At 35.4% G+C, this 26,534-nt stretch overlaps 4 protein-coding genes across 6 annotated transcripts; 3 read left to right on the top strand and 1 right to left on the bottom strand.

The window, feature by feature from the left end:
* The first annotated feature begins 301 nt into the window (after positions 1 to 301).
* On the top strand, positions 302 to 8,760 carry LOC104904595 (coatomer subunit delta). 3 transcript variants are annotated; one of them, XM_010692888.3, is made up of 12 exons: positions 302 to 460; positions 986 to 1,053; positions 2,161 to 2,200; positions 4,056 to 4,279; positions 4,798 to 5,040; positions 5,113 to 5,281; positions 6,460 to 6,764; positions 7,020 to 7,209; positions 7,308 to 7,461; positions 7,785 to 7,847; positions 7,996 to 8,092; positions 8,383 to 8,760. In XM_010692888.3, exons 2-12 carry the CDS (start codon positions 1,051 to 1,053, stop codon positions 8,470 to 8,472), a joined length of 1,578 nt encoding a protein of 525 aa, XP_010691190.1. In that variant the 5' UTR covers positions 302 to 460; positions 986 to 1,050; the 3' UTR covers positions 8,473 to 8,760. The 3 variants fall into 3 exon arrangements, with proteins under 3 accessions (XP_010691190.1, XP_010691189.1, XP_057248078.1); XM_010692887.3 differs by having other exon boundaries at positions 6,454 to 6,764; XM_057392095.1 differs by having other exon boundaries at positions 325 to 460; positions 972 to 1,053; positions 6,454 to 6,764.
* A 4,063-nt stretch (positions 8,761 to 12,823) lies between these two features.
* On the bottom strand, positions 12,824 to 13,510 carry LOC104905031 (uncharacterized). The gene has a single exon (XM_010693476.2). The coding sequence runs from the start codon at positions 13,508 to 13,510 to the stop codon at positions 12,824 to 12,826; it is 687 nt and encodes a 228-aa protein (XP_010691778.2).
* Positions 13,511 to 19,736: 6,226 nt separating this feature from the next.
* On the top strand, positions 19,737 to 20,390 carry LOC104904594 (uncharacterized). The gene has a single exon (XM_010692886.4). It carries the CDS (start codon positions 19,828 to 19,830, stop codon positions 20,116 to 20,118), a length of 291 nt encoding a protein of 96 aa, XP_010691188.2. The 5' UTR covers positions 19,737 to 19,827; the 3' UTR covers positions 20,119 to 20,390.
* Positions 20,391 to 23,947: 3,557 nt separating this feature from the next.
* LOC104904593 (F-box protein At3g07870) lies at positions 23,948 to 25,606 on the top strand. Its single transcript, XM_010692884.4, has one exon. It carries the CDS (start codon positions 24,125 to 24,127, stop codon positions 25,310 to 25,312), a length of 1,188 nt encoding a protein of 395 aa, XP_010691186.1. The 5' UTR covers positions 23,948 to 24,124; the 3' UTR covers positions 25,313 to 25,606.
* Positions 25,607 to 26,534: the final 928 nt, after the last annotated feature.

The following is a 26,534-nucleotide window of genomic DNA, read 5'->3' as shown; positions in this document are numbered from 1 at the left end:
GAATGAACAAAACCCATACCTAGTGTTTGTTTAACTTATTTCAAAACTTTAAACCCATACCTCAAACCCATAAGGTATGGGGTTTAGAAACCCATGGGGGGTGGGTATAGCTCATACCTTACCTCTAGGTATCAAATAAAAGAACATTTTTCATTCCTAAATGAAACCAAACACAAGGTATTAAGTATCAAGTTCCAAACCCATACCACCTTGGTTTCATTCCTTATCCCAAACCTATACCATAATATGGATCAAACGCCCCCTTAAGAGACGGAAAGAGTACTAAAGTTAATGGGTAAATTACCACTAGATCAACCAAGTTTCATTCTTATTGAATTATTTCCCAATACCCGTAATTAAATACAAGCAATCTCAAAATCAGCTCTCAACTTTCTCTCTCCTTCTCACTCGCTCATTTGCTTGAAGATCTCCCAGTTCTCTCCCATTTGATTCGTACCAAGTAAGTTTCTCTCTCAATCTCTCTTATTCATCCTTATAAATCGTACTTTTCTTTGTTGATTGTTTAATCTTGCGCTCCATTTATCACTGTTTTACGCTGAATTCGATTGGAATTTCGAAATTTGGTCTGAGATCTGCCATTGTTGTTCGGTTGATTTCTCTTACGATCATTTCACCGGATCTAATCTTATGTGATGCGTATTCTTCAATTGTTGAAATGTTTGGATGAATTTGGTTGCAATTTTGTATTCACATGATCAGTACAGTATTTAAATAGTTTGATTAGGTTAGTTCAGATTGTAATGTTCTAGGCTATGTATAATGTATTGATATTAGTTCATTTTCTTTGTATTTTTGTAATATAATAGAAATATGTTGTTGATTTTGTTATAAATTTTTGTGATCTGGAGTTATAGATTGCCTGCATTGCCAATATCATTGTCTTATTTTCATTTACCCTATGTTTTCAATCTTTATCAGCGATTTTTGGGTTAGTGTTATTAATTTTATAGCATTGTATTTTCAGGCGGTCTGCTTAAATCGTCTTCCTTTCAATCTGCTTTCTGCTGTGGGAATTTCTGAGGTGTAGAGATGGTAAGTTAAATTTTCGTGTCAGTTTGCTTTGCTATGTTTCTTTACTGCCAATGTCGTGCAGCAGTCATATCTCTTTGGTATATTGAGAAAGCAAATGTAATGGTCTTAGGTAATGATCATACGAAAATCGGTTGGATTAGGATGAATTACTCCTAATTTTTTTTGCTTGATTGTTTGGCTTTGTGTTATTCAACAACATATGAATTGTATTTTTGCATCCAATTGGATCGGTCCTATATCTTATAGTCTCTAATTGTTGATAAGGTCTTATGGGTCCAGTAATAGTCTATGTTACTCAAATCGTGGTACCCATATCTGACATTGATATGTGTTCAAGTGTCCGAGTTAACTATCTATTTAATAAGAAGTTGATGATTTTGGCCTCAAAAGAAGTGTTGAATAGTCAACATCCATGTTGGAATGTCATATTTGAGGTAAAATGAAGAGTTTGAGTAAGATAAGTTATAGCGCTATACATATGTTATTTGGAGAAGATTAGGATCATATGATGACTGTTAACCATGAACAATTTGTCTATTTGATTATGTTGGTAGCACACCACTTTATACCTTATAGTACTATTGAACAGTATACTGTATGGTTGTTACTGAAGAACAACATGCTTGTATATTTGTGTCTGTTCCAACTCTCAGCTTTAGTTAGATCGTCTACCTTTTGCCTAATTAGGAGGCCTTGTGGACTTGAATTATGGTATATTAAAAGTTATTTCCTCTATGCCAAAGGCATTATCTCACATCTGCTTATCCTTAGGTCGTTCTTTTACTTTTATGCAAGTAAACAAAATGGAACCAAGTATTGATGCATCGTATTTTGGTAAAGAGAATGTTCATGGCTTGGATAATTTTTGTGGCAATTGGGGTGCCAGATCTTGTGATGCTTGTTGGTTGATATGGTGCATTTCATTGAGGAATTTAAATCTTAATATTGAAGTTTCTTTTATTTGGACTGTCCAATATGCTAAAGTTGTTAACTGCTTGGTTCTGTGGTGCATTCTCGCAAGGAATTTAATCTTAACGTTAAAGTTTCTTTCTATTTGAGTTTTCCAATGTGGTGTAGTTATGAATTGCTTGTTTTTTGATGGTATAGGTTGTTCTTGCAGCTTCTATCATCAGTAAATCTGGCAAAGGTAAGGATTTTCTCTCCATTCAATTAGTTTGCATTTGTTGTATCCTGAGATGTGATAATTGACGAATTATTGATTATAATGGGTATTTCTAAGTGAATATGATACAGCTCACTACCATCCAGTTTGAAATTAGGGAAGAACCTAGTAATTAGTATGACTTATATATGAACTTATAATATTTTTAACTGCTAATAAGATAATAATTGAAAAATTAAACAAACTGTGGTGATGGAACATAATATATTCCAGGTATGAACCAAACACATTCAACTAGGTATGGGGTTCCAATCTGTACCTCTCTGTTCTGTATATGAGTCCCCCTTCCATCCATTTTAGTTTGTTGAAGTAAACAACCCTTAAAAACACTATGTTAATTTTTAAAATAAGTTTTGATTATTCCTTTACACCTGTGGAGGGTTGACATTTTACTTTGTCGGCTGTTTGGTGCACACAATAGAAAAGGGAATAGAATCAATAAAGGGAATTTAATTTTATGTTTGGTTTGAATGGGGAATTCAATCAATCTCGTCGGGACTAGTTTGGTCTTTAGTAAATTGAGAAAGGGATATGACTCCTCTTTGCTCACCTAACTTCATCACCATACTCACCGCCAGGACATTGCTGCTGCCACTTACTCTTCCCCATCATTGCCACCAGTCCACTACCAGTCCTTTACCATCACCAATTCATCACCAAATTTGAGATCCCAAAGTGGCATGTTGATGGTAGAAATGAAAGAATGAAAATCTATAATTGTAAAGATAGTTCCTCATCTTTTTTTCGGCTTGACCCATGCTCAAAAAAGGAAAAAGAATGAAAATGAACAAAGAGAGGAATCCACGTCAAAGGAAATAACCTATGAATTATGAAACTTAGAGAATTTAGTACTTGAATTAAAAGGGTAGAAAGAGTAAATAAAAGGCACAAAAATGAAGGCCTACAGTTGTAAATTCCATGGCCATCAGAATGAATGCTATTAGAGTCATCGAAGGGGGTGGGGGGTTTGGTGTTTCTTTTTATTCAATAAAAGGCGAGTATGTTGATGGATCATCCCTCCTATGGTAGACAAGTAGACAACTCTCTCCTCTGTCTCACGGCTGTACTTTTTCTCTTGTTAGAAATTGTTTGACGGGATGGCAGAAGAAATGAAGTTCCTTGTCGGAGATGGAAGCAATGTTGTAGAACGGATGGAGTTCCTTGCCAAAGGTGGTCGGGGGGTTCCGGATTTTGGGTGATTGGGGGATTGCGGATGATGTGGCTGGTGGTGGGAGTGGTAGGGGCTGTTGTCAAGGTGTTGTGAGGCTGTGGAGTAGAAGGGTGGGGTATAGGAAAATGAAGGATTGAAGTCTTTGGATGGTGTGGGAATTTATGTTAAGAGGGATTTGAGGGGTTTCAATTGCATTTCCCTCTCTTGATTCCCCCAACCAAATACCGTCTTAGTTATGTCCCTCATCAGTCTTTGCCATAATTTTAGGAACTACGATCTAGTCAGTTAAAATCTATGCTTCCTTTGCATGAGGAGAAACACAATTGCTTTATCACATGTTGATTATATATGCAGTATTTGTAGATCCTTTGTAGTTTAATAAAGTTTTTGTATCAGGTTGTATTTTAGTCAACCATTAATTTGCAGGTTGGGATGAATTTTACTTCGGATGCTTGATTTAGAGTTGAATTTTTGCTAAAAGTATGCCTATGATTCTGATAGGATAATAAAATTAGATTGTTTGTGATGTATGTTGTGTGCATCATTCATTGCAGTGAACTCTTAGATAATATGATGAAATTATTTTTCTGTATTTTACAATTGAGTTTTGTTCTGGTGGTATCATTTCTTATGCAAACTTCCTTGCAGCTCTTGTGTCCAGGCAATTTGTGGACATGTCTCGCATAAGAATTGAAGGCCTTCTTGCTGCATTTCCCAAGTTGGTTGGAACAGGAAAGCAGCATACATATGTGGAGACTGAAAATGTCCGATATGTTTACCAGCCGATTGAAGCTCTATATCTGCTTGTTGTTACCAATAAGCAGAGTAATATTTTGGAAGACTTGGAAACTCTAAGGATGCTTTCTAAGCTAGTATCCTTTGTTTGTCTTTTTCATGGATTAGGACAACCTGATTGCAGAAGAGATAACTTCTTAATTTGAATTTTACTTCTACTTTTGTTGACTGAACTGCGAACAGAAGTCATTGAAAGTGAGATGATCGAAGTCTAAAGCACATCAATATGTCTTTGCTCCTTCATGTGTTGTCTTATGTCTTCTTCTTTAAACAATGCGTGCCTACATAATGGAATTCAGGATGTTCTTTATCTTTCAATTACATTTGTCTGATTATATTATTATTTTGTGGCACGAAACATGTCTGATTCGGAATTTTGGATCTATTTTATCACTCACTTCCATTCTCTTATTTTAATTATATGTTTAAGGCATCAGAAGTTTGTCCTGCTCATCTTGTATGCGCATCTACATACCACTGAATACTGATGAAGTCTGTCCTTGGTGTGTGTTTAGTTGCTCTTTTTGAAGTACCTTGTCTTGTTGCTGAATGAGAATTTATTTTCCCATTAATGTTATTCCTTAAGCATACAAAGGTACCAGAATATGCTTTCTCTTTGGATGAAGAAGGAATCTGTAGAGCATCATTTGAGCTCATTTTTGCCTTTGATGAAATTATTTCTCTTGGGCACAAGGAAAATGTCACTGTTGCACAAGTAAAGCAGTACTGTGAGATGGAAAGTCATGAGGAGAAACTGCACAAGCTGGTGATAGCAAGTAAGATTAATGAAACCAAGGATATCATGAAGCGCAAAGCTAGTGAAATTGAGAAAAGCAAGGTATTTTTTTTGCTTTGCCTTCCTTCCTCTAAGCCATCTTCTTTTCCTAACAATGTTATTCAACTTTGACAGATCGAGAAGAATAGGGGTGATAAAGGTGGATACATGTCATCCATGGGCTCTGGAAGACTTGAAAGTACCTTTGGTGACATGAGCATATCTAGCAGCAGCACTGGTTTTGGCAGTGGTTCTGGGTTTGGAATGTCGACTGATCTGGATTCCTTCCCAAGCAAGTCGAAAGGTGTGTTCTACTTGCTTTACTTAGTCGTTCACATAATCTATCTTTTGACGCCAAAATCTAGCCAGGGGGTAAAGCTGTGAATTTTGACCACTACATGAGCTTCTTTAGGAGTATTGCCCAATTGGGGTAATGTTGATTGAAATCTTGCCTGGGCAATGGGATATGTTGTAATTTTTCTTGTGGATAGAATGATAGATGCCCACAGAAATTATTCAACTAGTGTTACCCAATGTGCTCTTCCCTCCCGGTGAACGATGTTTTAATTCTCACATACCATATTGCCGTGCACCAATTTTACCCCCTGAAATGCTCAAATTAATGTACCATATGCTGTAATTTTTCTTGTGGATAGATGCCACATAATTATTCCAAATAGTGTTATCCAATGTGCTCTTCCTTCCTGGTGAACGGTGTTTTAATTCTCACGTAGCATATTGCCGTGCGCCAATTTGCTCCACGGAACCCTGAAATTAGCTTACCCAGTCCTTCAATATCAACTTTCTTGCATAGCTAGAAGTTTGAAAGGCATCTGACCCACAGGAAACAGGGGAGTATTCGGTTATAGAATTTGGATGGTTAAACTCTAGAGCTCTCTACTAAAAGTGAAATAGAGTTCTTTAGATGTGATACATTGGGGGTTTTCTTCTGGAAGTTAAGCACCAAGCTAGTCACATCGCCGTCAATTGTCGTTCAGGCCATCGTACTTGTGCGAGGTTTGCTGTCCTGTCTTCTGACTCTTTTCTAGACAGTATGCTTCCTTTGGTTTTCTACTCTCTTTATCATCGGGGTTGGAGTGTGGGTGGATGGCAAGAAGGTCAAGTGGCCCTTTAAGTTTTGTCCCCTGACCCCTATGCACAGGTCAGATCCTGTTGAATTTTTGGGTCTTAAAATAATTTTTTCTTTCCCTTGCAAATTATACTTAAATAGAAGTGCAATCGATGGCTGGTGTTACGGATTCCCATAAAACTGTTGTCGTTGTACCTCCATCAAATCAAATGCCTGTCCTAATCTAATAGCAGCATTAAGTGTTAACTCCTAATCCTTTCTTTATGACAGCTTTGCTAGTCATCACTTAGAGACTAGTGCTTTCTGCATTCTTTGGAATTTTCATATCATTCTTAGTAAAACAGTGACTGGTTCTCCCATGCTGATGGTTTTTGTTTCATTGACAGCATCAGCTCGTCCAGCTTCAGCTGTCAGTGCTCCGTCTAAAGGTCTTGGCATGAAGCTTGGTAAAACACAAGGGACAAACAAATTCTTGGAATCCTTGAAAGCAGAAGGTGAAATGATTGCAGAGGATGTCCCACCAACTTTAAGCAATTCTAAGGCTGCTGCTCCACCATTGACTGATCCCCTAACATTGACTGTGGAGGAGAAGCTCAATGTGACACTGAAACGAGATGGTGGTCTCAGTAACTTCGACGTTCAAGGGACTTTATCACTTCAGATTCTTGAGGAGAAAGATGCTTATGTCCAAGTTCAGGTACTTATTGCTGCACCTTGTTTTTGCTACATAGTGGCCTCCTTAACCTACCCTTTGTGTCATTTTTTCCCTGTATCTGACTATTCTGATGGGATCATTGTATCATGACATTTCCTAAAAGCTACTTTGCTATGAAATGTGATCACTTCCCAAAATTTTATCGAGAAGGGAAATGTGATTTCGACAATTCCTGTGATATGATTAACAGGAATAGGCACTTTGTTACTAATTGTTTGTCTGCTATGTTACCCGCAGGTTGAGTCTGGTGGTAATCCCAGTGTCTTGTTCAAAACGCATCCTAACATCAACAAGGAGTTATATTCAACTGAAAGTATATTGGGTCTAAAAGACCCTAACAGGCCTTTTCCCAGTGGCCAAGGAGATGGTGTTGGGCTTCTAAGATGGAGAATGCAGAGCACAGATGAATCAGTTGTTCCATTGACAAGTGAGTGTAAAGCTCTGCATAGTTATATGTGCCGAATGCTGATTGTCGGGTTTTTAAATTCGAATTTTTTTTATCTCACTATTAATTTTATTTGGCAGTCAATTGTTGGCCTTCTGTCTCTGGAAGCGACACCTATGTCAGCATTGAGTATGAAGCTTCGTCAATGTTTGATCTACAAAATGTAGTTGTCTCTGTACCCCTCCCTGCTCTTAGAGAGGCTCCAAATGTAACACAAATTGAGGGGGACTGGAAGTGAGTAAAAGTGATTAATCCTAGTATTCTACAATTTTTAAAGCTTTAGATTTCAAGCATGAGTTCAGCATGCAAAGTGAGAGTCTTGTCCTACTATGGCATGAATTGGCTCTCTGCTCGCATTGGTGCTTCTTGCAAATATGCAGAGTTTTGAGATTGTACCCTACTCTCTTGAAGTAACTGAATTAATTCGTATTTTAGTTTAGTTTCTTTTCCTTCTTTTGTTCAACCAATATGCTGCTATATTTTTAATTAGTATGTCTTATGGCCACACTGCTGGAAAATCATGTTCGTGGTTTTTTTTTTTTTTTTTTTTTTGCCAGGTATGATCCCAGGAATTCTGTTTTAGAGTGGTCTCTTGTTCTGATTGACGACTCTAATCGCAGGTAAGAATCTCACTGGTATCAGCAGTTACTTTCTCAACGAAAAAGATCTTTCACAATTGAACTTTTGTTAAGAAAAGGGAAGAAGAAGAGGGATTTTAGTAGGTACCGTCAATCTTAGGTTATATCGTCATCTTTCTTAATGTTGCAGTGGGGCTTTGGAGTTTGTTGTACCTGCTGCTGACTCATCAGCCTTCTTCCCCATTTCCGTGCGATTTACTGCCACAAATACATTCAGTGACCTAAAGGTACGCAAATTATCACAATCTTGTTTTGTTACGAATTCCCAATATTTATAGATGATTTGCCATATCAGTTGTTTTCCGTTTCAAACTTTATCAGTGCTGGGTTAGGAAAGGATTTGACTTTCTGGCACTCTCTGTAACTATAGGTTCCTTAGCATCTCTATGGGCTGCGTAATATCAACATGGATTACAATTCTTGTCGATTATTTGTCCCCAAGTTCTATTGCTCGTTACATTTTGTTCGTATTCTGATCTTTACTTCTCTTTATTTATCTTTGTTGCGACCAATGCAGGTTGTCAACATTTTGCCTCTTAAAGGTGGATCTCCTCCCAAATTTACCCAGAGAATCCAGCTCTACACAGAAAATTACCAAGTGGTTTGATGGAAGCACTGTAATGGATCAGCATCGCGCATTGTATGGTTTTGATTGTGGACCTTGGCGTCTTAATAGATATCCTTCTGTACCTTCTTTGGTTACGGCATATTTAGTCAAATTGTTGAAATCAGAGAATTTGGTTCTTTTTGTTGTCTCCATATTGTTGAGGATTGGTTTATACTTTATACGGCTTTTCTAGGAGAGATTCAACTCCTTGATTCTGGTTGAAATACTAGGCATTCTGTACTGTAACAGAAAAGACGTAAATATTGGTAAGGAATATTTCTACCTTCATATTGATTCTTTCAGTAAACTAGGAATTCTGAAGCTGTGGAAGTGTATTTGGTGACACTTGATTTCAGTATTTACTAATCACGGATTAACATGTGGTTAGCAGAACTCCTGAAGTGAAGCTTTTCATTTTGGTATCTCCAAGCTATATTCTAGTTTATCTTCTCCAACAGCAAAATAAATTTAAATTTGTGTACCAAGTAACAACAATTATAATGTCTGGTGGTAGGCTCAAATCAATGATACATCACCTTGGTTTCAAGATTGTTTTTCCAACACTCTTCTCTCTCCCCTACCTTCCTGTCTAGCCCCCCCATCTTTCACCATGACCCATCTAGTACAACCCCTTTCTTTCTCCCCTCTAACGACGCGTTGTTAGACCACCACATCGCCGCCCTTTTAACTTGCATCTGTCCTTTCAAGTTCCTATCAAAACCATTAGGTGCACCTTCTCTCCTCCAATTTCCCCACATTTTCTGTTTCTTCTCTCCTCCTTTTGGGACGACAGACTAGACGTGCAAACAATGAAGGAGGCTTTGTTCAAAATTGCATAATCTAGAATAGGGGGTAGCTTAGTGGAATATAGTAGTTTTAAATGAGAATGCACTCGAGGATATATATGCTACCTCCATAAAGTGCCTTTGCAACCTTGTGGTGGCATTTCATGCACATGTGTTCTCTTTGTTTCATTAGGGTTGATGTGCAAGAATATAAGACGCATTACGCAAAGGGATCATACGTTTATCATTGCAGAATCATCCCATCAAGATATGATAAACTTGGCTCAAACAAGTAGTGATTTTCTACCAAGAGAACGTGCCCTATATTTACTGGAGTCGTCAGGAAAAGAAACAAGCTATATATGATTATACAGCATAAAGATCAGCGCCTGCTGAATTCCAGCAGAGCCTGAAACACACAATACTTAAATATCGAATTCGCAGAGAGTTTCGAGCGTCAGACAGTTAGTTACTATCCAGTTCTTGTTTGATCCTTGTTTTCAAGGTTAAAGCTCTTGTGTGCAGAGTACCCTTCAATTTCTTTTGTTACGTAGTACTCCTTGTTCTTTCATTCTGGACGAACAATCTCTTGAGGGTGAATCTGAAAAGGCAGAAACAATGGATTCAACGAATACAAACAGGTCAAGAAATGCTGTCATTTTTGCACAATATAGAGCGTAGGGAGAGGGAAACAAGTATAGTTCTCAATTGAGGATTATTAAAAATTCATGGCTCTAATCTTGAACTTCCCTCTACTAGTTGTCATTTCATCTAGTATCTCATAAACATCTCCCTCGCCGACTTCTGAATCTTCTCTTTCCTACACACACACACAATTGTAGCCAAATAACACCATAATATTGCTCTTATTATCTTACTTTTCTTCTTTTCAATAAAAGTTCTTCACAATGTTACTTACAGTATAACAGAATTGATATTCTGTTATAGTTAGAGTGGGTTTTGTCAGATTGAATTCTTTCTGTTGTGCTAGTTCTGAAGCAACACTATGGTCGAAAAAAGTACAGTCCTGCTACCATCACAGCTGGGATGATTGCAGCAAAGATATATGCTATGGGCACCTTGAACATGTCCTGCATTCAGTAAAATCAGATCCATAAAACAAGTTTAAGGTTCTAATTAAGGTTGCTTGGTCACCTTATAAGATTAGTTTGTTGTAGAAAGTACCTTGATAGCCTCTTGGAAGAAAAGAACAGTAATCAACATGCCAAAGAGCTCCCCAGAAACCCTTGTGCACCGACTAATGATCGTGGCAGCATTGAATATCGAAAGAAGAATCAATATAAGGCCGGTCCAAACGCAAACCCTTAGATTCAAGGCAATATTGAACCTAACAGTTGGTTTTGTACTACACCATATGATAGATTAGGCCACTAACATTATGTATCTATTTTTCTCAACTTTTTAAAGTATTGCATAACTTTTTCATAGACAAACTTTTGATCCGTTTTTTGTCAGACTGTCTGATACAAGAAATTGCATAAACCCAAATTATCATGTGCTTATGCAATGTACAGAAATCGAAATTATACCATCCTGCCCAAGCTAGACAGAGTTGTTTTCCCAAATCTGGCCGCCCTTTCGCAAAGTTGTACAGATAAGAGTACATAATCACAGTTGGTTCTGCAACTCCTACTAGCAGAAGAGGCTGTCCACCAAGTATTGAGTGAATAATCCCACATATTGCTGTTGAAGCTAATGTCTCAACCGTGCTCAAGCTTCCATCTATATATGTGTACATAATATAATGCCAAAACAGACAAACAAAAAAACTATCCAGGCTACATGAACCCAACAGTTGGTTTTCTGCTACATACAATCCTTAAATATCACAGAGAGTTCGAGGTTCAGTTAGTAACTATCTAGCTCTAATCATCACTCATGTTTGAACCAAACCTTCCAATCAAATCAGTAGTTATGTGCAGACAGAATATGAGTTCAATAAAAATTCAAAGAGATAAATCAAACACAGACCTATGACAGACATAGAACCATATATAAATGTGAAACAGAGCAACGTGAGATAACAAAGAAACAAAAGAATGGCAATTGGCAATACCCTCCTCCTTATATCCGGGCTTGGACCGGCAATGAGTGTAAATATCATTGGCGGAGTTAAAAATTTTTTTTCATAGCTTGTACAAGCCAAACCTATGGCAGTTTGTTATTCAATATATATCCATAAAAAGAACATCAAATCAGTCATCAAATTCCCACCTTACTTGAATGTTTATGTTTATGAGCTTACAAGTAAACTTTATTTGGTGCATATTTACCAGTACTTGACTTGTCAACATTGGGATATACCAAGTTGGACTACTAATTCATTCCACTTTATTCCTAACACTTCCGGCATAATAGGCATTTTCACCACATTATGCTTGGGTCATCCTTTCGGATGTTCATTGCATACACTACTATTGGTCTCAAAGGAGTACCTTCCCATGCTGACAATCGGTCTAGTCCGATCGAGCCGTGAGACGGGCCCCGAAGGGGGTAGCTCTCCCTACCAATGCTGCTGCATTCCCTTATCGGTTAAGCTAAACCACTCCCAGTTTGATTCCAAGCATTGTCGGTATTTTTTTTATATGAATAGGTGCAAGTAGTTCCCATTATTATTTGTTTTTTATTATAGATGAGTACTATACTTGCACTTTCTTCAATTTATTTATATGGTATTTTTTTAGGCAACATGTTCAAGTATTTCTCCAGTAACCAAACAATAGCGAAAGTCACCATGAAAGTGTAGTTACTTAGTAAGAAATCTCAGCGTCTTCCCTTGGCATACCACAACATTTAGAGTCAACATAAGGTATTAAAGTGTCAAGTGTGTGTGTTTTACTTTACTTGCAAGCTTTATTACTAGATGAAGTAAGGGTTATTTACAGATTTTTGACAACAAATTCAAAGTAAAATAGATTGTAAATATTTATATAAATTGACCAAACTGCCAAGGGTTTGCTCTAGCTACATTTATTGCCATTCTGGAATTATAACAAAGACGAGAACTTAAACATGAAAGATAAAAATGCAGAAATAAAAAAATGCCACCTTTTTAATTAACGTGAAAAATGACAAAAAAAAAGAAGAAAATAACACATAAAAATGTACGTACTTGTATTTATTAAAACCAATTGATAAGGGAAAAAGAAAGTTGGTAAAAATATAGACTTCTCCCCTACCCTTTAAGGCAAAAATTGTTCAAAAACATATGGGCAAAATAATACTACAACTATTAAGTCAAAAATTGTCTTCTCCTCTACACTTTAAGGCAAAAATTGTTCAAAGACAAGAAACCTATAAGTGTAGAGAAGTCAACTTTTTTTTCAGAAAAAAATGAAGAAACAGATATAATGAAGTTTTATCAGACCTAAATGTAAACAAAAAAAAGCTTGAGGAAAGGAAAACATTGAAATGAAAATATTAAGAAAAACAAAGGTTATTGAACTACTACCTACGTATTAACATTAATAATGAAACAGCATGCATAATAAAGAAAGTTTGATTGAGTTGAGTTGTTATTACCTAAGACTTACCGAGGTATCAAATCAAATGTATGGCGATTGCGGCGTGTACTCAGGAGACAATGGTGTATAGTATGGCGATTGCGGCGTGTACTCAGGAGACTCTGGCGTGTACTCAGGAGACAATGGTGTATAGTATGGCCATTGCGGCGTGTACTCAGGAGACTCTGGCGTGTACTCAGGAGACAATGGTGTATAGTATGGCGATTGTGGCGTGTACTCAGGAGACTCTGGGGTGTACTCAGGAGACTCTGGCGTGTACTCAGGAGACTCTGGCGGTGTATAGTATAGTGATTGCGGTGTGTACTCAGGAGACTCTGGCGTGGACTCAGGAGACTCTGGCGGTGTATAGTATGGTGATTGCGGTGTGTACTCGGGAGACTCTGGCGTGTACTGAGGAGACAACGGCGATTGCGGCAAGTACTCAGGGGACAATGGTGTATAGAATGGCGATTGTGGCGAGTATTGAGGGGACTCTGGAGTATAAACTGGTGAAGATGGCGGCATAGATGAAGGCGACTGCGGAGAGTATTCAGTAGACATGTATGACTGTGGTGAATCACGTAAGTAATCTTTATAGGACTGTGATGAGTACTCTGGAGTTGAAGGTGTGTATGAGTCTGATTCTGGTGAGTATTCGGGAGATGGCAAAGGTGAAGGTGATGATGGTGTATAGACAGGAGATGAAGGAGAAGATGCTGAACTTTCCATTGCTTTCGTTTCTATTTTCTTGAATCTTGGAGATCAATTATATGTCGATAAACATATTTCAGCTGCTTCTTGTTATTTAAGGGTTGGTTTAGTCGGTCTATAAGATTAACAAAGGTGAATTATATATGATTGTATTCGGATTTTGTGCTGGACTAGATAGAATCCTTGCAAATCAAGTCACTATAAACTGGTTAAGCTCTTTTAGACTTACTAGAGTAGTTAGTAGTAGAGTTCTATTGTTCATAAACTTGATTTTTACCATCATGTGATACTTGGTAATTAATTTTAATCACTTCCTTAATACATCTCTTTTTTACCCGTTTGATGATAAATTAATCTTGTTGCACATATTATTCTCTTTATCACAAATAAGAATTTGCGATTTTTTTTTGTTTAAATTCATTTTCCTTTCTCAATTTATGTTGTTTTTTTCTTTTTTTTTCCTTCCTCAAATTATGAAATTCATTATTTTCGTTTTTTTTCCTTTTTCAAATTTTGTTGTCTTTTTTATTTTGTTTAAATTCGTTTTCAATCTGTTTTTTTTTGTTGTTTAAACTCTTCGATCTAAAAAGTAAGATGGGGGTGGTGTGAAAAATGGGGGGTTTTTTTCAATATTAATTCTGATTTTTTTTTTTTGGGTTTTTCGATTTTAATTTTGATGGTTTTTGGTGTTTTTTTGGGGAATTTTTGATTTATTTCTTTCTATTTCTTGTTTTTCGATATTTTTTTTCTATTTTTTCAGATCTAGGTTTTTTTTTATGTTTTATATGAGAATTGATTTGATTTTATGTTGTTGAACTTGTTAGGACGGGCGACAGCGGTGGTAGGGCAAGGGCAGCGACGGTGGTTGTAAGGGTTGGGCGAATTTCTGGGTTGAAGTTTAGATTTGTAAAATGAAATTATTTTTTATTTTTATTTAGTGTAAAGTTGTAGATTTTAGTTTATAATTGTATTTATTTTAAGTTGTATCAAATTCAAAGTTAATAAAATTGAAAGTTTTATGTTTTATATGAGAATTGATTTGATTTTATGTTGAATTTGATTTTATGTTCTTGTTGTTTTATCATTATTAGGTTAATATTAATTTGTCAAGGAAAACTGCAAAGGAAAAAAAAATCTGTACAGTATTTTAGCGTCTGCTACACTACCTGTAGCGTAGTTTCCTCGGAGGCTAATTAGCGTATGATATCAACGGACACTATTTAGCGTTTGAATTTACGGACGTAAAATACCGTCCGACTCATGTGCGGACGATATTTGGAGAATTAAAATGTATTTGAAATTATACATTTCGGAACACTTCTTTACAAACAACATAGCTTTTAGACCCGTGCAAATTGCACAGGAATTTTTTATTTTATAAATTTACAATTTTAATATGTTTCTCCTAAATCATGGTCTGAATATTAACTTGTGATTTAAAGTTATTATATATTTAATGTTATGGTGGAACACGTGAGCAACAATATTTTAGAAAATCCGACATCCCGACAATTACTAAATTTTTTTTGAAGATGATAGATAAGATGAAGGAATATGTCCTTAATAGACATCCCGACAATTATTAAATATAAATAGGAATGTTATTATGAAGAAAATGTATTGGAGCGAGAGAAAGAATCAAAGGGACATACTTATATAGAGATCAATCTGACTTGTATGGCAAAGCGTGGATTATGCACTAGGGTGCACAATGCTCATTGTGCACCCAAAAAGAACATACCATTTATATGAAAGAACATGAATTTTTCTCAACAACTTTTCTACTTAAAAAAAGAACACACTAACTTAAAATAAAGAACGTGTAAATTTATATTTATAAAAAAGAAAAGGTTATAATAAAAAGAACATATAGTAAATGAACATCTGCACTAGAGATAAAAGAACATCTAACTTCTAAATTTAAATTTGAGAAAGGAATCTTTAGTTGCAAAATTTAAGAAAGCAAATAACAATAATTTTTTAAAATTATAGACTCTCAAAATGATAAAACGATGTAGTTTAAAAAAGAGTGCACAATGCTCTACATGCACTTGGGTGCATGCAGTGGCGTATCCAGGATTCCGACCCTATGGGTTCGGAGCCGGTAAAAAAAAATACTTTCATTCAAAGTTCAATACATTAATTCAAATATCAAATTACAATAACTAAATAGAATGTTAATTCATTACATTACATCAATAAAAAAAATTACAAAAGCATCCTACGAGTTTTCATACTTTGGAAACATTTTAATACATCATCATCACTAACTTGAACAAAAAGATCTTCTCAAGAAATGTGACTAAGCTATCTACACAATAACACAAGAAAAATTTCAAATCCATGAGTCTAAACACTACAAAATTCAATCACATTAATCATTCATTCATCCACAATCCACAATCCACAATCATTCATTGAAAATTTATTCAACATTAACAAATCACAATCCAAACTCCAAAGTCCACAATCCACATTCATTCATTCAAGTATTCATTATTCAACAAGACAACAATCAACATTTAAATGATTAACAAAATTAAATAACTACAATTACATATTTTAATCATCTAATGTGTAAAAGACTAAAATCTGAAATAGTAAATTCATATTTAAAATTGAAGATATGGGTTTGGGCTTTACCTTTCAAACGGCCCGAAACTTGCTGCGGTGCTGCCGCAGTGCCGCCTGCCTGCTGGTTCGCACTTCGCCGTCGCGGTGGGGAAAACGGCCAGAAAGGTTACCGACGGCGACTCGCTAGTTGGCTTTGGCTCGAGCCTCGTCTCAGTGGTTTTGATACTTGTTAGACTTTGAGGTTTCGAACCTCAGACTTCTGAGTTCAAATCCCGCGGCCCGCGCACATGTGTAGGGCTACAAAACCACTGAGACACTTGCTTCTTTCATGTTTTATTTTGCACGCATACAGTATATATCTAATATTTAAAATATTTTTAATTTAAAAAAAAAAACGGGCAATTTTTTTCCAAAAATCACTGGGTTCACCTGAACCCAGTGAACCCATAGTAAATACACCCCTGGGTGCATGTACTTATTTCTCATCTGATGCACCAAGGATTGACTCGTCTTCCAAGTCTTCACACGATCTTTATCCGATTGATACTATCTCTCACTGAAAAGCATATGTTACTATGAGGCACACTTTGTGCTAGAGATGGTAAGGAGATTTTTGTCTTCTGGATCCCCCGCTTTCGCCTCCTTTGTGTTTCTAAACTGGTCTGAACTCGGGTCAATTATCAATATACAGATATATTGATGTATAGTATATGAAAAAAAAAACTAATATGAACCCGGTGCACACTAATTAGTGTGCACCCGATCCATATCACGTGAGTTTATGATAGTGTATATTGATATGATATAGTGTATGTTAAAATGATATAGTGTATATTAAAATGATATAGTGTATATGTTAAAATGAATAAATGATATAGTGTATGTTAAAATAATATAGTGTATGTTAAAATGATATAGTGTATGTTACAGTGTATGTCAAAGTGATATAGTGTATGTTATAATGATATAGTGTATGTTAAAGTGATATAGTGTATGTTAAAGTGATATAGTGTGTGTTAAAATGATGATATAGTGTATGTTACAATGATATAGTGTATCTGTATGTTAAAGTGATATAGTGTATGTTAAAGTGATTTAGTGTGTGTTAAAATGATATAGTGTATGTTACAATGATATAGTGTATGTTAAAGTGATATAGTGTATGTTAAAGTGATATATGGTGTGTTATGGTCACGTGCCTGGGCCTGGTCCACACTATTTTTAGTGTGAACCGGGTCCACGCAAGTCGGATTGGTATATGAAATAGATTATCAGAAGCTTTGAGAGAAGCTGAAACCTAGCATGTGCCCAATGTATTCCACATTTCGACCGTACTTACATGGTTTTTCCTTTTCCTATGTAAATTAGTATAGCTTTCCTATTCTTGTTAGGATTGTTGTACATATATATTGGTGGAGATCATTAATAAGAAGGCATTACAAATTACCCTAATATTCAAGTATCTTAAATTTTCTGAAAAATGAAGTTTATGCAGCAAAATATTGTATGCACTCAAAGCATGAAGCACATAATGCTCTTGCATCACAGTTAATGAATTTATATAAGTATTAACTTTTTGAACATATTGGTAGAAGCTTTTCAACTTTCATAATCTCTATTCTACACGAAAAGAGGGAGAGGACACCAACCAAAAAAACGGATTATTTTAATGGTATCTAATGTGCAATTACTTTTATTCTTTAAAAGAAAAACGTATATACTATGCAATTTCTCTCATCAACTACATTATTTACCATTTATACTTAGAATCAGCTTTTAACTTTTTCCTCTTCTATGTGTTTTTGCACACATTGCATGCGTATAAGACCAATAAACTATATAAGAACGCATTATTAATTAATTAACAAATGTACATGCAGCATTCAACAAAAACTCATTATTAACACGTAAAGCTCCAATAACAATACTTGACGAAATTAGCTTAATCTACCTAATAACAACCTTCCTTACTTTTAACTAATAATAATATATATATGACTAAGGAACACCAATATTCGACTTTATGTTGAAATGGTCAAAACATGTCGTAATTAACAAGCCTCAATTCTCGCAACATAGAACATACCATCCATTGTGGAGAAAATTATGCTACAAAAGAGCCCAAAAATAGTTGCATTACTGCATGGGGATTTCTAAGAATCACTATAAATATGAATGTCGTTTTGTTTAAAGAGAAATACTAGATTGTTTTGTTAATTATTTCAAGTGAATTTTTTCAGATAATAACATTCACATTTGTCTAAGCTTATAGTTTGTTAAGGAAATGGCAAGCGAACAACTAAGTCCCGAAATGAGCCAGAAAGCAAGCGAAGCTGCTGGCCAAGTTCAGGTATATATAAAAGAGTTTGTCCTGTAATAGACCGCCTAATTTTAAATTAAAATTAGGTAAAAGTAAATCCAATATTAAAAATAAAATAGCCCAATAGTGATTAGGTTAATTTCTTTTGGTGACTAGTTTAATTCATTTAGTGATTATGTATAATTATATATTAAAGTTAGACCGTCTCTTTTAATAATTTTTGTATATAATATTATGATAAATTATATGGTTAGTTATTAGATGATATAAAATTTCTGGTTAATTAATAAATCTTTACTCGTTTTAATTTGTCTATAGTATCATGTCAAGGTCGTCTAAAAAAATTGGAAACCCGTGTGTTAATTATAAATTTGGATCCTAAATTTAAAAATATAATGATTAGATTGTAAAATTACAACTAACCTATTCCATAAAGTTTATTATTGTTAAACTATTTTTGACAAAATATATAAAACTTGGGTTTGAACGATATGGCTAAAACAACATTAAAATAAAGACTTTTGGGTCCCCTAAAAAGTGGGACCCTATATTGTTGATCGTTTTACACGTCTTATTAGACCACCCTGTTCATGCATGATTTGGTTAACTAATTATTCTTGAACGAGAAGAAGCCTTGATTAATAGGAGCACTTTTAAATTTAATGTTACAGGACAAAGGTGAGGGAGTGATCGCCCAAGTTAGTAGTGCAGCATCTGGAACTGCTCAACAAGCCTCTCAGATTCTTCAACAGGCAAGTATTCTAATATGAATCATGAGACTTGATACATATTGCAATTTGTAGTTGATAATTAGGCCACCTAGCTTTCTATATATTTACGGTGATATATGCATGTGAGACGTGCGTTAACACTTAACACATAGTAAGGGTAGTCGGGAGAGATTATGAAGATTTGAATTAGTCGGGGAGGTTTGACTTAAAAAATGTTAAAGACGATATATAAAATTGGATTTGCGAGAGTATATAACACTTGATTAGAGAGAATGGATGCAAAGGATCTATGTGAACAACGACTGCAAACCGGAAGTAAATCTTGACTCATGCAGTCTACCTCATCCTATTGAGAGTCGTTATAAAAAGTGTGAATAATAGCTCTCACCAATTCAAAAATTCATATCAGACAAGCAATTTTTTTCTGAAAAGTTTTTCTTTACAAAACATAAAGATTTGTGCTATAACAATTGAATAGTAACTTATCTTGTTCATTAAGCCTATATATGTCAAAAATAACAAAAAAGAATAGTCCACTTATCTTGTTTGGCTTTTAAATGTAAAGAGTACAAAGTTATCTTGCAAAACCCCTCAAAAAAAAAAGTTATCTTGCAAAATAATTTTATCATAGAATAATTATTAGTATTGATTTCATTTGATCAATCAAACTCATATAAAATAGATAAGAACCATATATATAAATATGAAATATGCAGACAGGGGAGCAAGTGAAGAGCCTTGCAGCAGGAGCAGCTGATGCAGTGAAGAACACATTGGGAATAAACAATGCTGACACCAACCCAAGTGATGCACCCAGCAGCAACCCTGCTGATGCAACTGCTGCTGCCGCCGCCGCCTCCACCCCAAACAATGGACCCAGCAACCCTGCTACCGCTGCTAACACACCAAACAACACACCCAACAGCACTCCTGCTGCCGCCGCCGCCGGTACCAACCCAAGCAATGCACCCAGCAACCCTGCTGGTGCTCCCAGCAGCTAGATTCACCTTCCATACTGCTTTTACTGGCAATCTGAGGAATTAAGATTTTGATTTTAGTTCATAAGATTAGTCAATATGTACTTATGAGTTATGAAAACTCTTTTGTTGTATTTATAAATTATAGTTGAGCCCAAAAATGTGGCGAATAAAAGAATGTACACATGCTTTTTTCATCTTTGCTAATTTAATGCATGATAATTTTCTTATGTATAGTTATTTTTCCTGAATCATGGGGCTTAAAAGGCACTCATGCTTTAAAGGAAATATTAAGTTGTACTCAGTTAATTATTTGATTTAGAAGTTAAGACCATGTGAACAGTTCCTTTACTAGTTTCTTTGACTGAAATGATCAAAATCCTCGTGTCACCAGTTCAAATCTGATTCCTGGCACTGCTTTTTTTAATGGATTGATATACATATTCATTAATAGTCGAGATCATGCCCCATACATAAAGTATTTAGCTAGTTATCACGCGATATACCCATCTATTTTATAGATAGATGGGTAGAAAGTTTATAAAATCAAAATAACAAGAATTTGGTTAATTATTTGATCTAGAAGTTAAGAGCATGTGAACAGTTCCTTACTAGTTTCTTTGACTGAAATGATCATTGAACATTGCCACTTGTGGAAAATGGTGATTAATTGCTGTAATTAATAGTTTACACATTGCTTGATGCTAAATGTTATGCTTCTCTATTGCTTGATGCTATGGTGTCTGGTGTATATGTAGCGCTAAACACAACCTTGATTTTGTTTGTATTGTTGCATTAATTAATGACGTTTTGTTTGGCTCGTGTCTGGTGTATATGTCTATATGATATCATCTATTACTTTTGCAGGTTGCATATTGAGCTGCTTCCATAAAGCATTATCCTTTGCCTCCAGATTTTGTAAATTAGAGCAACCATACAGCTTTAGATGGAAAAAACTTCGTCCACCCATTGGATAGACTACCCACCATTAAAGCCTTGTTTAGGGTTGTGATGACGGAATCTAATGCAACATAATAATTATTTTTTTAATGTTTTATTAGTAGTAGGTTGTCTATCCGATAGGTAGGTGTAGCAAAGTCCGCTTTGGGTTACCCCCTCCAGTCCTCCTAAATCTTCCTCCAACAGGCTTAAGCATCCATTGGCTGAATTCCTGCAGGCTTGACTTGTTGTAATTGCCTGTAATGTGTAGCTGAATGTTGGCATTATTATTTTGTGTGTATTATTTTTTTTTTTAGCCTAGAATCATAGATAATAATTTGGTATAAAATCAGGTAACTTACACAATTTTGCTAAGATTAGGATTAAGTTTGTTAGGGTATTTAAAATTCTAATTGGTTTGGTACTCCTAATATCTTATCCTAGTAGGTTTTCTAGAAGTTTTTACCCTACTTGATTGGGTTGTAACCAAGATATAAATATGTTTTCCTTAATAAAAGTTCTTGTTTTTTGCATGAAATGAATCATGTTTACAAGCTAGTTTGTTTAGGGTTTGTACTCGCTTCTACCCTTTTAAGAAAGTTCCTTTGTTACTAGCTTATTCATAAATAGGGATGGCAGTGGGGTGGGTTAAGTAGGAGACCCGCCCCATCCCCGCCCAATTGGGGCGGGGATGGGTCTAGGTTTGGCGGGGATGGGGCGGGGATGGGGATTGAAATTGTACCCATAATGGGTGGTGGAGCGGGTGTGGATTTTATGTTATACCCCGCCCCATCCCCGCCCCGCCCCACCCCCGCCCCGCATATTTATTATTAAAATTCTATTTATGTACATATATTACTACTGTATTTGAAGACACTTTTGAAATGTAATAAAACATTTGCCTTTGTTAATGTATTTTAACTTTTCTAACTATATTATATTGTGATTTTGTGAAGTACACAATTATAATGGGCTTACCGCTTATGGCAAATTTTTTGGTGGATGTTTTGCGGGGATGAAGTGGGTATGACGCGTGTGCGGGGTTGGGGCGGGGTAGGTCTAGAATTTCCCCCCGCAATGGGTGGTGGGGCGGGGATGGGGATGGAATCTTCCCCCGCAATGGGTGGTGGGGCGGGGATGGGGATGAGAATTTAATGCGGGTGTGGGGGTACCATCCTCCGCACCCACCCCGCCCAATTGCCATCCCTATTCATAAATGTTCAGGGACACACATTTCCTTCGTTTCTTAATATTATAATCATTTTTAGGTACAACATGCTAAAAGCAAATGCAAATAGAATCAATTATTTTGTGGAGTATTTCTAATCCTTAAAGAAGAAGAAAATAGTAGAATTGATTATTTTATACTCCCTCCGTCCCAAAATATAGTTCCCATTTTTAGTTTGGGTGTCCCAAAATATAGTTCCCATTTCCATATTTAGTTCCACATTTTTCCGTAATTTGTCTACAAAAACCGTGTCCCATCATTTATTTCCTTCTTGAATTTTGTTTTTTTCCTTTATTTATTCAACCAAAATGTTACAATTAATGTTCTTTCACCAATTATTCTTCATTCTCTCTCCTAAAATCTATCTTTTCCCATACAACATTTATTTAAATAAAACAAAAAATCTTTACTATTCCTCTTAGATTCTACTTGCATAAATTACCGTGAAAAAAGAGAAATGGGAACTATATTTTGGGACGGAGGGAGTATTAGTTACATAATGTGGGCCAATAGGGAAAGGTAGGTAAAGGACATAATATTGAGAAATAGTCACCACAAAATGACTAAAAGAAGAGAAAAAATAATAATTTCTCAAAAGAACTCCTCATTAAATAAAACAAAAGCATATAACAACTAGAAATACATGAATGTGAAAAGGGGAAGGGGAAACTGAACAAAAGAAGTATGAGTATGCAAGTGCATGTAAAAAAAATTATACACTCAAATTACTATTTATTTAATTTATTTGCTTATTTAAAAAACTCTATAAGCAAAAAAATTTGAATAAAAGAGCTCAAAATAAACATAATATAGCTTTAGGTACGCGTAAAACAGTGTACCTAAGCATGTACAATAAGTCGTTAGTAACCAGCCTCCCCTCTCCTTTTCTCTCTCTAAAACCCTAGCCTCCCTTATCCCTTCTTCATCAATTAGGGGGCTGCCATGGATGTTTTCATCCATGGTAAGCCCCTTTTTCCCTTTTATTTTCAGTTTTTAGTTCATTTTCTTGTTTTGTTCAATAAATTAGTATCTCTTTATGAGATTTTCTCAAACCCTTCTATGGGATTTTTAGTTTCTGTTTTGGAAATCTCCTTCTCCCCTATGGGAGTTGTGAGTATGGTCCTTTTGTTTTTAGGTATGAGAAATTATTCTCATTGGTTGAAGTTCGAGATTCAACCTGAAGAATTAGGGTTTCACAACTTCTGTAAAATTATGGAAGACTATTGGAGTACGTTCATCCCAAAATTTCCGCATCTGCAGATCGTATGCCGAACCAGAGCGAACTCACAGATTGCATTGCTTCAGATGAAGATTTTTATTAAGGCAAAATTAAGTCAAATTTGCGATGTTTACATTTCTAGGTGTGATAGTATTTCTATTAGAATTTTATGTTTTTCAAAATGACTTGTAAGTGCCGTTTGGCGAAAATATTAATGAAATCCCTTTTCTTTCTTTAAAAAAAAAAAAAAAAAAAATCGTTAGTAACAAAACAAACTTTAACTAAATCATTATTGATTTTATAAAAAGAAATCATACTCCGATGTTTTTTTTATGTATTTTTTATAGTTAAAAAAACTGCAGATGGACCTGTGATTTACAATAAGACACCTCTGCAGGCCAAAATTGACTGGTATCATCTCTGTATATCATATTAAGATAAGTGGTAGAACCAGTACATGAAAATGATGTTTCTATTCTCATTGTTTCCAAGTAAACAAGACGTTGATTAATGTTATAGATAGAATACTTCAAATCCTCCTTTTTTTTCCCATTGACAATTTAGCAGGAGTTTACACTTTAGACTCATAAGATCAAGCAAAACAATCACCAGCAAAAAAAGAGGAAGAAGCTAAAACTCTGAAGATGTCAATGTTTGTTACTCTACCAGAAGATGCAATATTGGAGATCCTATTATGGCTGCCTGTTAAGTCCCTGCAACGATTCAAATGTGTTTCGAAATCATGGTACGCGTGTATTAGCAATCCGAAGTTTATGATTAAGCATTTCATGAGCTCAAACCATCATGAGTTTCTGTTGATTAGCCACCTTCACCCTGTGAAAAGGCAAGTATTTTCATCTCTGTTTTCTGATGGACTTGAAATTAGAAGCAAACATTTTGAACTATCTTATGCTAGCTCAAACCAAGAACACCTTAGTTTTACACAAGTTATAGGTCCTTGTAATGGTATATTTTGTCTCTTTGATGGTAAGATTGATGATATATTATTATGGAATCCTACAAACCGTCACCTAAAACTCCTTCCAAAATCTCAAGTTGAGCCACCTCCTGATGCATACCCTTTTGATACCTGTGTTGGTTTCGCTTTTGAGAACGAAACGAATGACTATAAGGTTCTAGCATACAAGCATATGTGTCTCCCCTCGTCTTCAACTGTAGCTCACGCCGAGGTATACACACTAAGCACAAACAAATGGAAGGAGATTGATGTAGGAGAGGAATTTCAGCCAACAGGCAATCTACCTTATTCATCTTCGAAGCCTAGCATAGACGGGATTTTTAGCTGGTTTGAGGTAGATAACCATGTAGAGAAGGTCATTTTCTCGTTTAACATGAAGAACGAGGTTTTTAAGAAGACCAAGCTTCCAGATTACAATGGAATACCTTCTAAGAGAGTACATGGGTCTTTAACATCCCTAAAGAACAACCTAGTTTTCATCCATGATTACCCTCTAGGAGGGATCAGTAAATGCTTTGATGTGTGGGTTTTAGGCGAATATGGTGTCCGAGAGTCTTGGATGAAGCAACTAACTATTGGACCAGTATTGGGAGTTACAGCACCCTTGGGATTTTGGAAGAATGGAGAGCTTATTTTAGAAGATGGTCAAGGAAAATTGGTTTCTTATGATCACATTACAGGAGACATGAAGGATCTTCAAGCTCGCGGCGTTGTCTATATTTTGCAAGTTCTTCCATACAAGGAGACCTTAGTTAGTCTGAAAGAAGCTGAAGAAGAGTCTGATAGCCCTTTCTCTGTTTTTGAATGTGAAGAAGAAATCATTTCACTGATGCCATCTTCATCTGCCAACTAATCATTCTGTTGTTTGAAAATGCAACAGCAAACAGAGGGAAAGTGGAACAAATTTGAAGAATGTTAATAGACAAAATCTATATACTATGATAAAGTTTGTAATAGTCAAGATTTGTATTGTTAACAATTCTTTCGCATGCCACCAATTGCTACAACATCCACATTTGCAAATCACCAAATTAGAACTCAACTATACATGTTAAAAGTTTAGACTAGAAAGTCATTTTGTATTCTTTTGGATATGTCAAAAGGAAAAAAATTCACAAGAATTTGGCCTATTGAAAGATTGATTACTTGAGAGACAAATTTATTGATGGTTGTGGTGTGGAGGGTTAATAGGAAGAAATCTTTCTTTTACGCCACAAACTAATCTAGCCAAAAACTTAAAAAAAAAAAATACGGAAAGTTAAAACACCCTTCTCTAAAAGAGCCAGACACTCATAATATGTCAAAAGAACGTATAATATCAACCATAGAGATTCTTACGTAATCACGTTAAATATATAACCATGATATATTTAAATCCGCAAAATTTTAATTTAAAAAAAGATTTCAGACCAATATGGTTTCCGTTGTCATAGTATGTGTATGACCACCTAAGACCGTACAATGAAATTCACATTAATCTACTGCCCTAATCAGTTGCCATGTAAAACGAGGATACGAAGTGTATGATTTTCCGATTAAGATAAACATTAACAATAATTAGATTCTAACTTAGCATATCAACTATTTATTTTGTTATCTATTCCTAGTGCGTAATTGAACTATCATGTGCAAATTATCACCATTAATTATATACTCCCTCCGTTCCATATTAATTTACTCAGTTCACTTTGGGAGAGAACCAAGGAAAAAGTACAAAAGTATGAGAGAGAAACTGAAAAGGTGAAAAGAGAAACTGAAAAGTGTGAGAGAGAAACAAAAGATTGACAAAAGATTGGGTTAAGATATTAAAAAGTGAATGACATGGGTGGAAAAAGAGGAGAAAGTAGATGTGATATGTTATCAAATATAGAAAAAGCAACAGTGTGTAAATTAAAAAGAAACGGATTAAAAAAGAAAGTGTGTAGATTAAAAAGAAACGGAGGGAGTACTTTTCAACAAGACAGGGAAATTGAAAATCACCCAAAGTATAACTTGTCTAATTTGGGACACAATCATGTTTGACAGGTCCTAAGAAATTAGTACTCGAGCAAATAACTTGAGCAGAAACAGAAAAA

This window comes from Beta vulgaris, chromosome 9 (genome assembly GCF_026745355.1).
Source record: "Beta vulgaris subsp. vulgaris cultivar EL10 chromosome 9, EL10.2, whole genome shotgun sequence".
NCBI lineage: Eukaryota > Viridiplantae > Streptophyta > Magnoliopsida > Caryophyllales > Amaranthaceae > Beta > Beta vulgaris.
The sequence above is the reverse complement of the archived record's forward strand: the minus strand, read 5'-3'. Positions and strand labels throughout refer to the sequence as shown.

Excerpts from the sequence above, each read along its gene's own strand:
- LOC104904595 (XM_010692887.3), top strand. Across the intron at positions 4,280-4,797 it reads TAAGGATGCTTTCTAAGCTA|GTACCAGAATATGCTTTCTC; the intron begins GTATCCTTTGTT and ends AAGCATACAAAG. Across the intron at positions 8,093-8,382 it reads ATACATTCAGTGACCTAAAG|GTTGTCAACATTTTGCCTCT; the intron begins GTACGCAAATTA and ends CGACCAATGCAG.
- LOC104905031 (XM_010693476.2), bottom strand. The coding sequence starts at position 13,510 with ATGGAAAGTTCAGCATCTTCTCCTTCATCTCCTGTCTATACACCATCA.
- LOC104904594 (XM_010692886.4), top strand. The coding sequence starts at position 19,828 with ATGCAGACAGGGGAGCAAGTGAAGAGCCTTGCAGCAGGAGCAGCTGAT.
- LOC104904593 (XM_010692884.4), top strand. The coding sequence starts at position 24,125 with ATGTCAATGTTTGTTACTCTACCAGAAGATGCAATATTGGAGATCCTA.